A 13,950-nucleotide genomic window follows, 5' to 3' on the forward strand; every position below is an offset into this window, starting at 1 on the left:
CGGAGAGGAAGAGGTGCATCCTGGGACAGTTGAGGAGGGCGACCTGGAGGAACTGAACTAACCTTGACTCTGATTCTTCTGTGAGGTCAGGTATGCTGGCCTACCTCACCAGGTAAAACGTTACATCCCAAATGGCTGCTTATTCCTTATGTAATACAACATTTTTGGCCAGGGCTCATGGGGAATACTTTGTTATCAGCTTGACCACCCTGGGCCTCTGGAATGCCCTTCCGGGCCACCAATTGCATGGATTGCATTTCATAGAAGTCGCTCATTGTTCCTTCATTGGCGCAGATGCTAGCCTAGTTTCTTACAGCTTGTACACAAACTTTGCAGCTAGGACCACAGATTGTCTCGGGAGTGAGACTGTTTGAATTCCTGCTGTTTGCTGCTGTTTCCATCTGCCCTGCGACCAGCCCTGTCTGGAACAGTGAGAAGTAACAGCAAAGCCTACCATAAAAAAAAACAAAGCTGGCGGGAGTGTTGTTGAGGACAGTGACGTCTCTTTATCACAGGTGAAGGATCATTTAAACAAACAAAATAGTTCTACAAGCAGTTGTTGCAACAACAAGAAAATAGCTTAAAGTGTTGTGTCCAAATACTGGTGGAGTCAAGTAATAAAATAATGGACGATCTGACCAGAAAGGTCCAGGACCTGAAGAACTGTTTGCAGTTCTCCCAGGGTCAGCTCGATAAGTTTAAACAGGAGAACAGCAAGATTACAAGTTATTTAGAGAGGATATCATTTCTGTATGAGAATATGAGTGGAACATCATTGTGGTGGACGGAATTGCAGAATCTCCACATGAGACCAGGAAGGAGTCTGGGCTCAAAGTGAGGGAAATGATCACTGTGAAATTGAACATTAACCACAGGAAGATTGAGGTGGAGCGGGCCCACAGGATTGGAAAACCCACCACCAGCACAGGTGACAGGCCCAGGCCGATAGTGGTCAAGTCCTTTCGGTTCAAAGACAAGCTGTGGTGGAAAAAGTACCCAATGTAATTCTTGAGTAAAATTAAAGATGGCAACAATGGGACATGTTTGATTGATTTCCTCAAGGTATTTTGAAATATGAGTTTCCATATCTGTATTTTAGAAAGGGCTGCTGTCAAGATATTGAATTGCGCAGCAAAAATAACAACCAAGGAGCCAACATAAATTCCTGACAGAAAAACTTACAAGCTGCAAATGACTCAAGTTAAGTAAAAGGGAAAGTTGCCCAGTAAAATCGTACTTGGGTAAAAGTGTTCAAGTATTTTTACTTAAGTACTTTAAACCACTGAAGACAAGGTAGCTGTTCTGGAAAGAGCCAAGAACTTGAGACTAAGGTCCATCTTCCTAAACGAGGACTATCCTGAAGCTATGCAAAAGAAGAGGAAAAAATGTATCCTAGCCATAAAAGCTGCCAGAGCGCGTGGGGATAGTGCTTACATCTGCTATGACAGGCTCATTGTCCAACCTCTCAACCAAAAGCCTGTAAGGGATGAGAGAGCAAAGCCTGTGGATTCATAGCTTCAAACCCACAGTACACACAAACACCAACAGATTGATGGACTGCTGAAAATGTTTTTTTCTCTCTTGCTTTGTTTGTTCTTTTCCATATTATGTCTATCTCTGATAAGCTACACTGGAAAGGTATAAAAACAGCCCATATTAATATATAGTGCAAGTATTTAGACACCACATATTGTTGAGTTGCAGCCTTATTCTAAAATTAATTTAAAAAATAATAATCTTCACAATCTGCACACAATACCCCATAATGACAAAGCGAAAACAGGTTTTCAGACATAAGTATTGACATAAGTATCCAGAACCTATGAGTCTCGAAATTGAGCTCAGGTGCATCCTGTTTCCATTGATCATCCTTGAAATGTTTCTACAACTTTATTGGAGTCCACATGTGGTAAATTCTATTTATTGGATGTGATTTGGAAAGCCACACAACTGTCTACATAAGGTCCCACAGTTGACAATGCATGTTAGACTGCTGACTGCTGAATACAGCTATCAATCATTTAGACCACGTACAGTTGAAGTCGGAATTTAACATGCACTTAGGTTGGAGTCATTAAAACTTGTTTTTCAACCACTGTACAACTTTCTTGTGAACAAATAGTTTTGGCAAGTCGGTTAAAACATCTACTTTGTGCATGACACAAGGAATTTTTCCAACAATTGTTTACAGACAGATTAGTTCACTTATAATTCAAGGTATCACAATTCCAGTGGGTCAGAAGTTTACATACACTAAGTTGACTGTGCCTTTAAAAAGCTTGGAAAATTCCAGAAAATTATGTCATGGCTTTAGAAGCTTCTGATAGGCTAATTGACATCATTTAAGTCAATTGGAGGTGTACCTGTGGATGTATTTCAAGGCTTACCTTCAAACTCAGTACCTCTTTGCTTGACATCATGGGAAAATCAAAAGAAATCACCCAAGACCTCAGAAAAAAAATTGTGCCTCCACAAGTCTGGTTCCTCCTTGGGAGCAATTTCCAAACGGCTGAAGGTACCACATTCATCTGTACAAACAATAGTACGCAAGAATCAACACCATGGGACCACGCAGCCGTCATACTGCTCAGGAAGGAGATGCGCTCTTGTCTCCTAGAGATGAACGTACTTTGGTGTGAAAAGTGCAAATCAATCCCAGAACAACAGCAAAGAATCTTGTGAAAATGCTGGAGGAAAAGTATCAGTTTCCACTTAAATGAGTCCTATATTGACATAACCTGAAAGGCCGCTCAACAAGGAAGAAGCCACTGCTCCAAAACAGCCATAAAAAAAGTCAGACTACAGTTTGCAACTGCACATGGGGACAAAGAGTGTACTTTTTGGAGAAATGTCCTCTGGTCTGATTAAACAAAAATAGGACTGTTTGGTCATAATGACCATCGTTATGTTTGGAGGAAAAAGGGGGAGGCTTGCAAGCCGAAGAACGCCATCCCAACTGTGAAGCACGGGGGTGGCAGCATCATGTTGTGGGGGTGCTTTGCTGCAAGAGGGACCGGTGCACTTCACAAATAGATGATGAGGCAGGACAATTATGTGGATATATTGAAGCAACATCTCAAGACATGTGTCAGGACGTTAAAGCTTGGTCGCAAGTGGGTCTTCCAAATGAACATTGACCCCAAGCATACTTCCAAAGTCGTGGCAAAATGGCTTCAGGACAACAAAGTCAAGGTATTGGTGTGGCCATCACAAATCCCTGACCTCAATCCTATAGAACATGTGTGGGCAGAACTTAAAAGGTGTGTGCGAGCAAGGAGGCCTACAAACTTGACTCTGTCAGGAGGAATGGGCCAAAATTCACCCAATTTATTGTGGGAAGCCTGTGGAAGGCTACCTGAAACGTTTGACCCAAGTTAAACACTTTAAATGTAATGCTATCAAATACTTGTTGAGTGTATTTAAAATTCTGACCCACTGGGAATGTGATTTAAGAAATAAAGCTGAAATAAATCATTCTCTCTACTATTATTCTGACATTTCACATTCTAGGATTAAATGTCAGGAATTGTGGAAAAACTAATTGTAAATGTATTTGGCTAGGTTGTGGAAAAAAATGAGTTTAAATGTCAGGAATTGTGAAAAAACTAAGTTTAAATGTATTTGGCTAAGGTGTATGTAAACTTCTGACTTCAACTGTAGTTTCAGGTAGGGACACCTCAACAAGCAACAGCTGATGTCTTCATCCCCTCACTATTGTGCATTCTTCTGTCTCTTCCCATTGCACGCATAAAAGAAACACAGACTGGACAAGTAGATGCGCAATGGATTATGGTCATTGTAGTTAGTTTCGCACATAAACTGTGATAATTATGTTGAATATTGGCCTGTTTGAAACAACAACTCCCTACTACATCGTCACAGTTCCGGCTGGATCTAATTTATCTCTAGAGAATTTGCAATGTGTGCATTGAGCTCACAGAAAAAAAACATAAAAAATTGAATTCAAATCATTTAAATTATGTCGGTCAATTACTTGTTTAAATTAATTGTTCTCCTCTTTCCTCTCCACTCCTGCAGCATTTAACGTGACCATCCGTAGTGACCGGCGTGGGACATGTAAGGGAACCCATGTTGTGTATGCCTGTGTTGGATACTGTGAGTCCAGTGCCTTTCCCTCACGCTACTCTGTCCTGGTGGCATCTAACTTCACTCACAACATCACCTCAGCGTCAAGATGTTGCACCATCAGCAAGGATGCAAAGGTAGAGTATGGAGACACACACAACATTATCTCAGCCTTGAAATACTGCACTATCAGCAAAGACGCAAAGGTAGAGTATAGACACACACACACACACACACACACACACACACACACACACACACACACACACACACACACACACACACACACACACACATGTAGGGTAAGGGTATGTCATCCTGATTACCTATTTGGTTGGAACATTGTCACTTGACATGTCTGAAAATGTAAAACATGTGATATAAAATATTTCAATTGTATTAATTTTCCTAAGATCAAAGTTCGTCTGGACTGCCCTCGTGCTCGTCATCACAACGACATTGAGATCCTGACGGCGCGGGCCTGTCACTGCGACATGTGTCGCAAGTCACACTACTGAGATGCCACTGTCGCCGCGGGAACATGCACAAACTGTATCATGAGGACTGGGATAAGAAGGAGTCCTAAGGAGAGCAATCTGTCAATCAAATGTACTGTATATGAGAGAGAGAGGTTTGTGCATGCCTAGAATGGAATGGTGGAGCAGGGAAAAAAGACTTGAGAAACACTTTTTATAACGTTGCTTTATTTAAGAATGGTTGGTTTAAGACAGAAGAAGACCGTTTGTGACCCTGTATGAGTTAATACCCTATTTCCTTTGTAGAGCACTACTTTTGACCAGGGTCAATAGCGCTCTGGTCAGAAGTACTGCACTATAAAGGGAATAGGGTGCCATTTGGGATGCATTCGTAGGCACTGGCAGCCAGTCAAACGACTATAGATAATACAATAATTAACTCTACATAGATCTGCTATAAAGCCCCTACCACAGAACTAGAATGAGTAGAACTAGAATCCAACTTTCAAATCAATGGGTGGACTGGCAGCCAATTTGAGTGTTTACCAATCAAGTTGCCATGGTCAGAAGTTCCAATTCTGTTCTATTAATTCTATGGCCACTACACAGCCAGACATTAAGAGACAAAATAATGTACATGAAACTTTATTTATTTTAATGAGCTTGAACAACTGATGTTTTGTAAATAAGTGACAAGAAAGAATGTTGGAAGTGTTGAGGAAATAAACATTTAAAAGATGACAACATATTTTTAAAGAAGTTTCCTGTGTGATAACACTACAGTGGTGTACATACAGCAATATGAAACCCTCTTGGTCTTACACACACACACACACACACACACACACACACACACACACACACACACACACACACACACACACACACACACACACACACACACACACACACACACACACACACACACACACACACACACACACACACACACACACACACCTCTCATCTCCTCAATCGCTCTCTCTCACACAAACACACATCCTGGTCCCCCTCCCCCGACACACAATCCCTGCTCCCCGCCACCCCAACCAATACACATAGTCCTTTCCCTCAGTGTCCTGTGTGAAGCAGAGAGTAGTGGCACTGCTGGGTGAGAGGATGGGGTAGAGGGGTGAGACCTTTATTTCACACACACATACACTCCCCACACAGCTCTAGGTGTAAAGGGGGAGACGTGAAGCTGGCAGCCTGGAAGGTGGGCCATCAGATAGCGGGTACGCCCGTAGGAACACACATGGTGGTGCCGCTGGATGTAGAGGGGCTCCGGGAACGACTTCTATAGGGCAACAGAAACATAACAACCCTATTAACCCTGCCAATGATACATCACTGTTGTTTTATAAGGTGAGATATGTCAAGATGATATGATGAGATGGCAAGATGTAGGACGACTTATAGAGCAAGCGAGAATAAACACATACACAATCGGCGGCTTGGAGGCAGGCCAAGCGTGGAGGAGTTCTACAGCAGCTTAAAAAAGCCCTATCTTTGTTCAAGGAAGTATCCAGGTGTGTGCATGTGTTTGCTGTCCTGTTTACCTATCTCCCAGGTGTTGCAGCATGCCAATTCAAAATGCCAATTAGCAACAAAAAAAACAGAATTGGGCTGCCTGTGTAAATGTAGCCAGAGAGAGTTAGCGGGGCAACAAAATCCTGAGACAGAGACAGAGACAGGGAGAGGTGAATGGAGAGAGAAGTAATGATGAGAATGGTCTGATGGCTCAATACATTTTAAACTCATACATCAAATTTACATCTGGTCTACATCTGGTCCACAACATTTTTATAATCATTTATGGTAACTTTCACATAAGTTACTATCAGTTTAACTTTGCTTCATATAAGACAGGTGGTAAGTCAAACTATTGAAGTCTCTTCTGTTCTTACACTACAAACATATAGAATCTCCCCAAGCGTACGTCATGATTCCTGCATGGCCGATCAAGAGATCTCTGTGCTGAGCCTGAGAAACTAGACAGGTACAGTGATACGTTCTTGTCATGATAAAGGAAATAAAATGTCCATCAGTTATAGAACGTTTTTATTTTATTCAAATTGTAAGCTAAACTGATTTAGCTAGGTTGCTAGATTGAATTGACCACCACGTGTTGACGTCATTTCCGGTTACAACTTGCAGACTTGTTTTCGAGTTGCTGTGCGTTTTGTTGCCAACCTATTTTGCTACCTGACAACTTTACAGTTTTTACTTTTTAATTACTGTTTATATATTTATTTATTTTTCTCAACTTTTTCACTCCAGACGCTTTATCTGGACACGATTCGTCAGGACCTCCAACAGCCGAAGCTAAGTAGTAACATTAACATGATGCCTTCTGATTGCAGTCCCTGTACTCGCCTTACGGCGAGGATAGCTGTGCTACAAGCCCAGCTTCAGACGCAATCGTTAGGCAAGGGTCATATCAGTGTAGGAATGGATGAAACAGCATCTGTGCCACCAGTAAGTACAGATAGTAGTATAAATCCCCTGGCACAGTCCCCGCAGCCGACAACTTTCTCACGGTTTCTGGAAGGAAATGCTGTAGGAACGCTCAACCGGTGTCGCTCATTCAGCCGACAGAAACTTTCAACCGGTTTTCCCCATTAACTTCTTGCGTCGAGCCATCCCGGATCCGGGATCGTGAATACAGCCTCAAGCTCATTACCATAACGCAACGTTAACTATTCATGAAAATCGCAAATGAAATTAAATAAATATGCTAGCTCTCAAGCTTAGCCTTTTGTTAACAACACTGTCATCCAGATTTTCAAAAATATGCTTCTCAACCATAGCAAAACTAGCATTTGTGTAACAGCATTTAGCGTTAGCATAGCATTTAGCGTTAGCATTCAGCAGGCAACATTTTCACAAAAACCAGAAAACCATTCAAATAAAATCATTTACCTTTGAAGAACTTCGGATGTTTTCAATGAGGAGACTCTCAGTTAGATAGCAAATGTTTCGTTTTTCCTGAAAGATTATTTGTGCAGGAGAAATCGGTCCGTTTTCTGCGTCATGTTTGGCTACCAAAAAAAAACGAAAATTCATTCATCCAAACGCCAAACTTTCTTCCACATTAACTCCATAATATCGACTGAAACATGGTAAACGTTGTTTAGAATCAAGGTGTTCAAGGTGTTTTTCACATATCTCTTCATGATATATCATTCCTGGAAGTCTCGTCTCTGTCTCAATCACGTGGATGAATGCGAGCAGCTTGGAGATTACGCAACAATTTCAACAAAGGACACCGGGCGGACCCCTGGTAAATGTAGTCTCTTATGGCCAATCTTTCAATGATATGCCTACAAATACGTCACAATGCTGCAGACAACTTGGAGAAACGATAGAAAGGGCAGGCTAATTCGTGGCGCTTTCACAGCCATATAAGGAGACAATGAAAAACAGAGCGTCAAAAATCCTACTAATTTCCTGTTTGAAGTTTCATCTTGGTTTCGCCTGTAGCATCAGTTCTGGGGCACTCACAGATAATATCTTTGCAGTTTTGGAAACGTCAGAATGTTTTCTTTCCAAAGCTGCCAATTATATGCATAGTCAAGCATCTTTTCGTGACGAAATATTGCGCTTAAACGGGCATGTTTTTTTATCCAATAATGACATAGCGCCCCCATAGGTTGAAGAGGTTAAGCAGCGAGTCTGAGTCAGAGGCCGAGTCTTCTCTGGTCTCTACTCCTCTCGTTACGGGGTCAGAGACGCCGAAGCTTCCCACCATTAGCTCTGACAAATTGAAAACTCTAGTTGGCGACTCGATTATCCGCAGTATTAGACTTAAAACGAATCATCCAGCGATCATACACTGTTTACCAGGGGGCAGGGCTAACGACGTTAAGGCTAATCTGAAGATGGTGCTGGCTAAAGCAAAAACTGGCGAGTGTAGAGAGTATAGAGATATTGTTATCCACGTCGGCACCAACGATGTTAGGATGAAACAGTCAGAGATCACCAAGCGCAACATAGCTTCTGCGTGTAAATCAGCTGGAAAGATGTGTCGGCATCGAGTAATTGTCTCTGGCCCCCTCCCAGTTAGGGGGAGTGATGAGCTCTACAGCAGAGTCTCACAACTCAATTGCTGGTTGAAAACTGTTTTCTACCCCTTCCAAAAGATAGAATTTGTAGATAATTGGCCCTCTTTCTGGGACTCACCCACAAACAGGACAGTGACGGACTCCATCCTAGCTGGAGGGGTGCTCTCATCTTATCTACCAACATAGACAGGGCTCTAACTCCTCTAGCTCCACAATGAAATAGGGTGCAGGCCAGGCAGCAGGCTGTTAGCCAGCCTGCCAGCATAGTGGAATCTGCCGCAAGCACAGTCAGTGTAGTCAGCTCAGCTATCACCATTGAGACCGTGTCTGTGCCTCGACCTAGGTTGGGCAAAACTAAACATGGCGGTGTTCGCCTTAGCAACCATTCCTGTCATTATTGAAAGAGATCATGATACCTCACATCTCAAAATAGGGCTACTTAATGTTTAGATCCCTTACTTCAAAGGCAATTATAGTCAATGAACTAATCACTGATCATAATCTTGATGTGATTGGCCTGACTGAAACATGGCTTAAGCCTGATGAATTTACTGTGTTAAATGAGGCCTCACCTCATGGCTACACTAGTGACCATATCCCCCGTGCATCCCGCAAAGGCGGAGGTGTAGCTAACATTTACGATAGCAAATTTAAATTTACAAAAAAAAATGACGTTTTCGTCTTTTGATCTTCTAGTCATGAAATCTATGCATCCTACTCAATCACTTTTTATAGCTACTGTTTACAGGCTTCCTAGGCCATATACAGCGTTCCTCACTGAGTTCCCTGAATTCCTATCGGACCTTTTAGTCATAGCAGATAATATTATAATCTTTGGTGACTTTAATATTCACATGGAAAAGTCCACAGACCCACTCCAAAAGGCTTTCGGAGCCATCATCGACTCAGTGGGTTTTGTCCAACATGTCTCTGGAACCACTCACTGCCACAGTCATACGCTGGACCTAGTTTTGTCCCATGGAATAAATGTTGTGGATCTTAATGTTTTTCCTCATAATCCTGGACTATCGGACCACCGTTTTATTACTTTTGCAATTGCAACAAATAATCTGCTCAGACCCCAACCACGGAACATCAAAAGTCGTGCTATAAATTCACAGACAACACAAAGATTCCTTGATGTCCTTCCAGATTCCCTCTGTCTACCCAAGGACGCCAGAGGACAGAAATCAGTTAACCACCTAACTGAGTGACTCAATTTAACCTTGCGCAATACCCTAGATGCAGTTGCACCCCTAAAAACTAAAAACATTTCTCATAAGAAACTAGCTCCCTGGTACACAGAAAATACCCGAGCTCTGAAGCAAGCTTCCAGAAAATTGGAACGGAAATGGCTCCACACCAAACTGGAAGTCTTCCGACTAGTTTGGAAAGACAGTACTGTGCAGTACCGAAGAGCCCTTACTGCTGCTCGATCATCCTATTTTTCTAACTTAATTGAGGAAAATAATAACAATCTGAAATTCCTTTTTGATACTGTCGCAAAGCTAACTAAAAAGCAGCATTCCCCAAGAGAGGATGACTTTCACTTTAGTAGTGATAAATTCATGAACTTCTTTGAGGAAAAGATTATGATTATTAGAAAGCAAATTACGGATGCCTCTTTAAATCTGCGTATTCCTTCAAAACGTAGTTGTCCTGAGTCTGCACAACTCTGCCAGGACCTAGGATCAAGAGAGACGCTCAAGTGTTTTAGTACTATATCTCTTGACACAATTATGAAAATAATCATGGCCTCTAAACCTTCAAGCTGCATACTGAAAGAGCTGCTTCCTGTGCTTGGCCCTCCTATGTTGAACATAATAAACGGCTCTCTATCCACCGGATGTGTACCAAATTCACTAAAAGTGGCAGTAATAAAGCCTCTCTTGAAAAAGCCAAACCTTGACCCAGAAAATATAAAAAACTATCGGCCTGTATTGAATCTTCCATTCCTCTCCACATTTTTAGAAAAGGCTGTTGCGCAGCAACTCACTGCCTTCCTGAAGACAAACAATGTATACGAAATGCTTCAGTCTGGTTTTAGACCCCATCATAGCACTGAGACGGCACTTGTGAAGGTGGTAAATCTGTCCTCATGCTCCTAGACCTTAGTGCTGCTTTTGATATCATTGATCACCACATTCTTTTGGAGAGATTGGAAACCCAAATTGGTCTACACTGGCCTGGTTTAGATCTTATCTGTCGGAAAGATATCAGTTTGTCTCTGTGAATGTTTTGTTCTCTGACAAATCAACTGTAAATTTCGGTGTTCCTCAAGGTTCCGTTTTAGGACCACTATTGTTTTCACTATATATTTTACCTCTTGGGGATGTTATTCGAAAACACAATGTTAACTTTCACTGCTATGCGGATGACACACAGCTGTACATTTCAATGAAACATGGTGAAGCCCCAAAATTGCCCTTGCTAGAAGCATATGTTTCAGACATAAGGAAGTGGATGGCTGCAAACTTTATACTTTTAAACTCGGACAAAACAGAGATGCTTGTTCTAGGTCCCAAGAAACAAAGAGATCTTCAGTTGAAATTGACAATTAATCTTAATGGTTGTACAGTCGTCTCAAATAAAACTGTGAAGGACCTCGGCGTTACTCTGGACCCTGATCTCTCTTTTGAAGAACATATCAAGACCATTTCAATGACAGCTTTTTTCCATCTACGTAACATTGCAAAAATCAGAAACTTTCTGTCCAAAAATTATGCAGAAAAATTCATCCATGCTTTTGTCACTTCTAGGTTAGACTACTGCAATGCTCTACTTTCCGGCTACCCGGATAAAGCACTAAATAAACTTCAGTTAGTGCTAAATACGGCTGCTAGAATCCTGACTAGAACCAAAAAATGTGATCATATTACTCCAGTGCTAGCCTCTCTACACTGGCTTCCTGTCAAAGCAAGGGCTGATTTCAAGGTGTTACTGCTAACCTACAAAGCATTACATGGGCTTGCTCCTACCTATCTCTCTGATTTGATCCTGCCGTACATACCTACACATATGCTACGGTCACAAGACGCAGGCCTCCTATTTGTCCCTAGAATTTCTAAGCAAACAGCTGGAGGCAGGGCTTTCTCCTATAGAGCTCAATTTTTATGGAACGGTGCCTACCCATGTCAGAGACGCAAACTCGGTCTCAAACCTTTAACATTTACATGTAAGTCATTTAGCAGACGCTCTTATCCAGAGCGACTTACAAATTGGTGCATTCACCATCCAGTGGAACAGCCACTTTACAATAGTGCATCTAAATCTTTTAAGGGGGGGGGGGATTACTTTATCCTATCCTAGGTATTCCTTAAAGAGGTGGGGTTTCAGGTGTCTCCGGAAGGTGGTGATTGACTCCGCTGTCCTGGCGTCGTGGGGGAGTTTGTTCCACCATTGGGGGGCCAGAGCAGCGAACAGTTTTGACTGGGCTGAGCGGGAACTGTACTTCCTCAGTGGTAGGGAGGCGAGCAGGCCAGAGGTGGATGAACGCAGTGCCCTTGTTTGGGTGTAGGGCCTGATCAGAGCCCGGAGGTACTGAGGTGCCGTTCCCCTCACAGCTCCGTAGGCAAGCACCATGGTCTTGTAGCGGATGCGAGCTTCAACTGGAAGCAAGTGGAGAGAGCGGAGGAGCGGGGTGACGTGAGAGAACTTGGGAAGGTTGAACACCAGACTTTAAGTCTTTACTGAAGACTCATCTCTTCAGTGGGTCATATGATTGAGTGTAGTCTGGCCCAGGAGTGGGAAGGTGAACGGAAAGGCTCTGGAGCAACGAACCGCCCTTGCTGTCTCTGCCTGGCCGGTTCCCCTCTTTCCACTGGGATTCTCTGCCTCTAACCCTATTACAGGGGCTGAGTCACTGGCTTACTGGGGCTCTCTCACACCGTCCCTGGAAGGGGTGCGTCGCCTGAGTGGGTTGATTCACTGATGTGGTCATCCTGTCTGGGTTGTGCCATGGCAGAGATCTTTGTGGGCTATACTCAGCCTTGTCTCAGGATGGTAAGTTGGTGGTTGAAGATATCCCTCTAGTGGTGTGGGGGCTGTGCTGTGGCAAAGTGGGTGGGGTTATATCCTTCCTGTTTGGCCCTGTCCGGTGGTGTCCTCGGATGGGGCCACAGTGTCTCCTGACCCCTCCTGTCTCAGCCTCCAGTATTTATGCTGCAGTAGTTCATGTGTCGGGGGGTAGGGTCAGTTTGTTATATCTGGAGTACTTCTCCTATCCTATTCGATGTCCTGTGTGAATCTAAGTGTGCGTTCTCTAATTCTCTCCTTCTCTCTTTCTTTCTCTCTCTCGGAGGACCTGAGCCCTAGGACCATGCCCCAGGACTACCTGACATGATGACTCCTTGCTGTCCCCAGTCCACCTGGCCGTGCTGCTGCTCCAGTTTCAACTGTTCTGCCTTATTATTATTCGACCATGCTGGTCATTTATGAACATTTGAACATCTTGGCCATGTTCTGTTATAATCTCCAACCGGCACAGCCAGAAGAGGACTGGCCACCCCACATAGCCTGGTTCCTCTCTAGGTTTCTTCCTAGGTTTTAGCCTTCTACACCTGCATTGCTTGCCACAAGGGTACATACTGATCCCTCTCCTGTACTCCCTGTTCACCCACGACTGCGTGGCCATGCACGCCTCCAACTCAATCATCAAGTTTGCAGACGACACTACAGTGATAGGCTTGATTACCAACAACGACGAGACGGCCTTCAGGGAGGAGGTGAGGGCCCTCGGAGTGTGGTGTCAGGAAAATAACCTCACACTCAACATCAACAAAACAAAAGAGATGATCGTGGACTTCAGGAAAGAGCAGAGGGAGCACCCCCCTATCCACATCGATGGGACAGTAGTGGAGAGGGTAGTAAGTTGTAAGTTCCTCGGCGTACACATCACGGACAAACTGAATTGGTCCACCCACACAGACAGCGTTGTGGTTTTTTTAATGTTGACAGCTATAAATTAGTCTGAGAATATCACAGCGAGATGAAACGATGATTACCGGATTTTCTCTGTCTGGATAGAACAGAAAATGTTACACTCATTACCTATGTAAATGTATGGTGTGAAACCTGACACTTCAAGTCAGCACCACTGACAAGAGTGGTAACGGAAAGCAGACAGATGGGGCTTTCTGGCACTATAAAGCACTGTGAAATTCACAGAGTCCTCTGTACAGCAATATATCAGATGGAACAGGTCCAGAACCCTAAATAGGGGACTTAACATCTATGCCCCATTAGATGGATGGAGTGATAGGGACAAAAGAGAGAGAGAGAGAATACACAAGAGACCATTAAAAAAATGACACAAACACACTCCA

At 43.2% G+C, this 13,950-nt stretch overlaps 1 protein-coding gene across 1 annotated transcript; it reads left to right on the forward strand.

Moving 5' to 3' along the window:
- The first annotated feature begins 625 nt into the window (after positions 1-625).
- LOC118392764 (glycoprotein hormone alpha-2) lies at positions 626-4,742 on the forward strand. The gene is made up of 4 exons (XM_035784787.2): positions 626-683; positions 797-928; positions 4,039-4,223; positions 4,500-4,742. Exons 1-4 carry the CDS (start codon positions 626-628, stop codon positions 4,602-4,604), a joined length of 480 nt encoding a protein of 159 aa, XP_035640680.2. The 3' UTR covers positions 4,605-4,742.
- The last annotated feature ends 9,208 nt before the right edge of the window (positions 4,743-13,950 follow it).

The sequence above is a fragment of the Oncorhynchus keta genome, chromosome 13, assembly GCF_023373465.1.
Source record: "Oncorhynchus keta strain PuntledgeMale-10-30-2019 chromosome 13, Oket_V2, whole genome shotgun sequence".
NCBI lineage: Eukaryota > Metazoa > Chordata > Actinopteri > Salmoniformes > Salmonidae > Oncorhynchus > Oncorhynchus keta.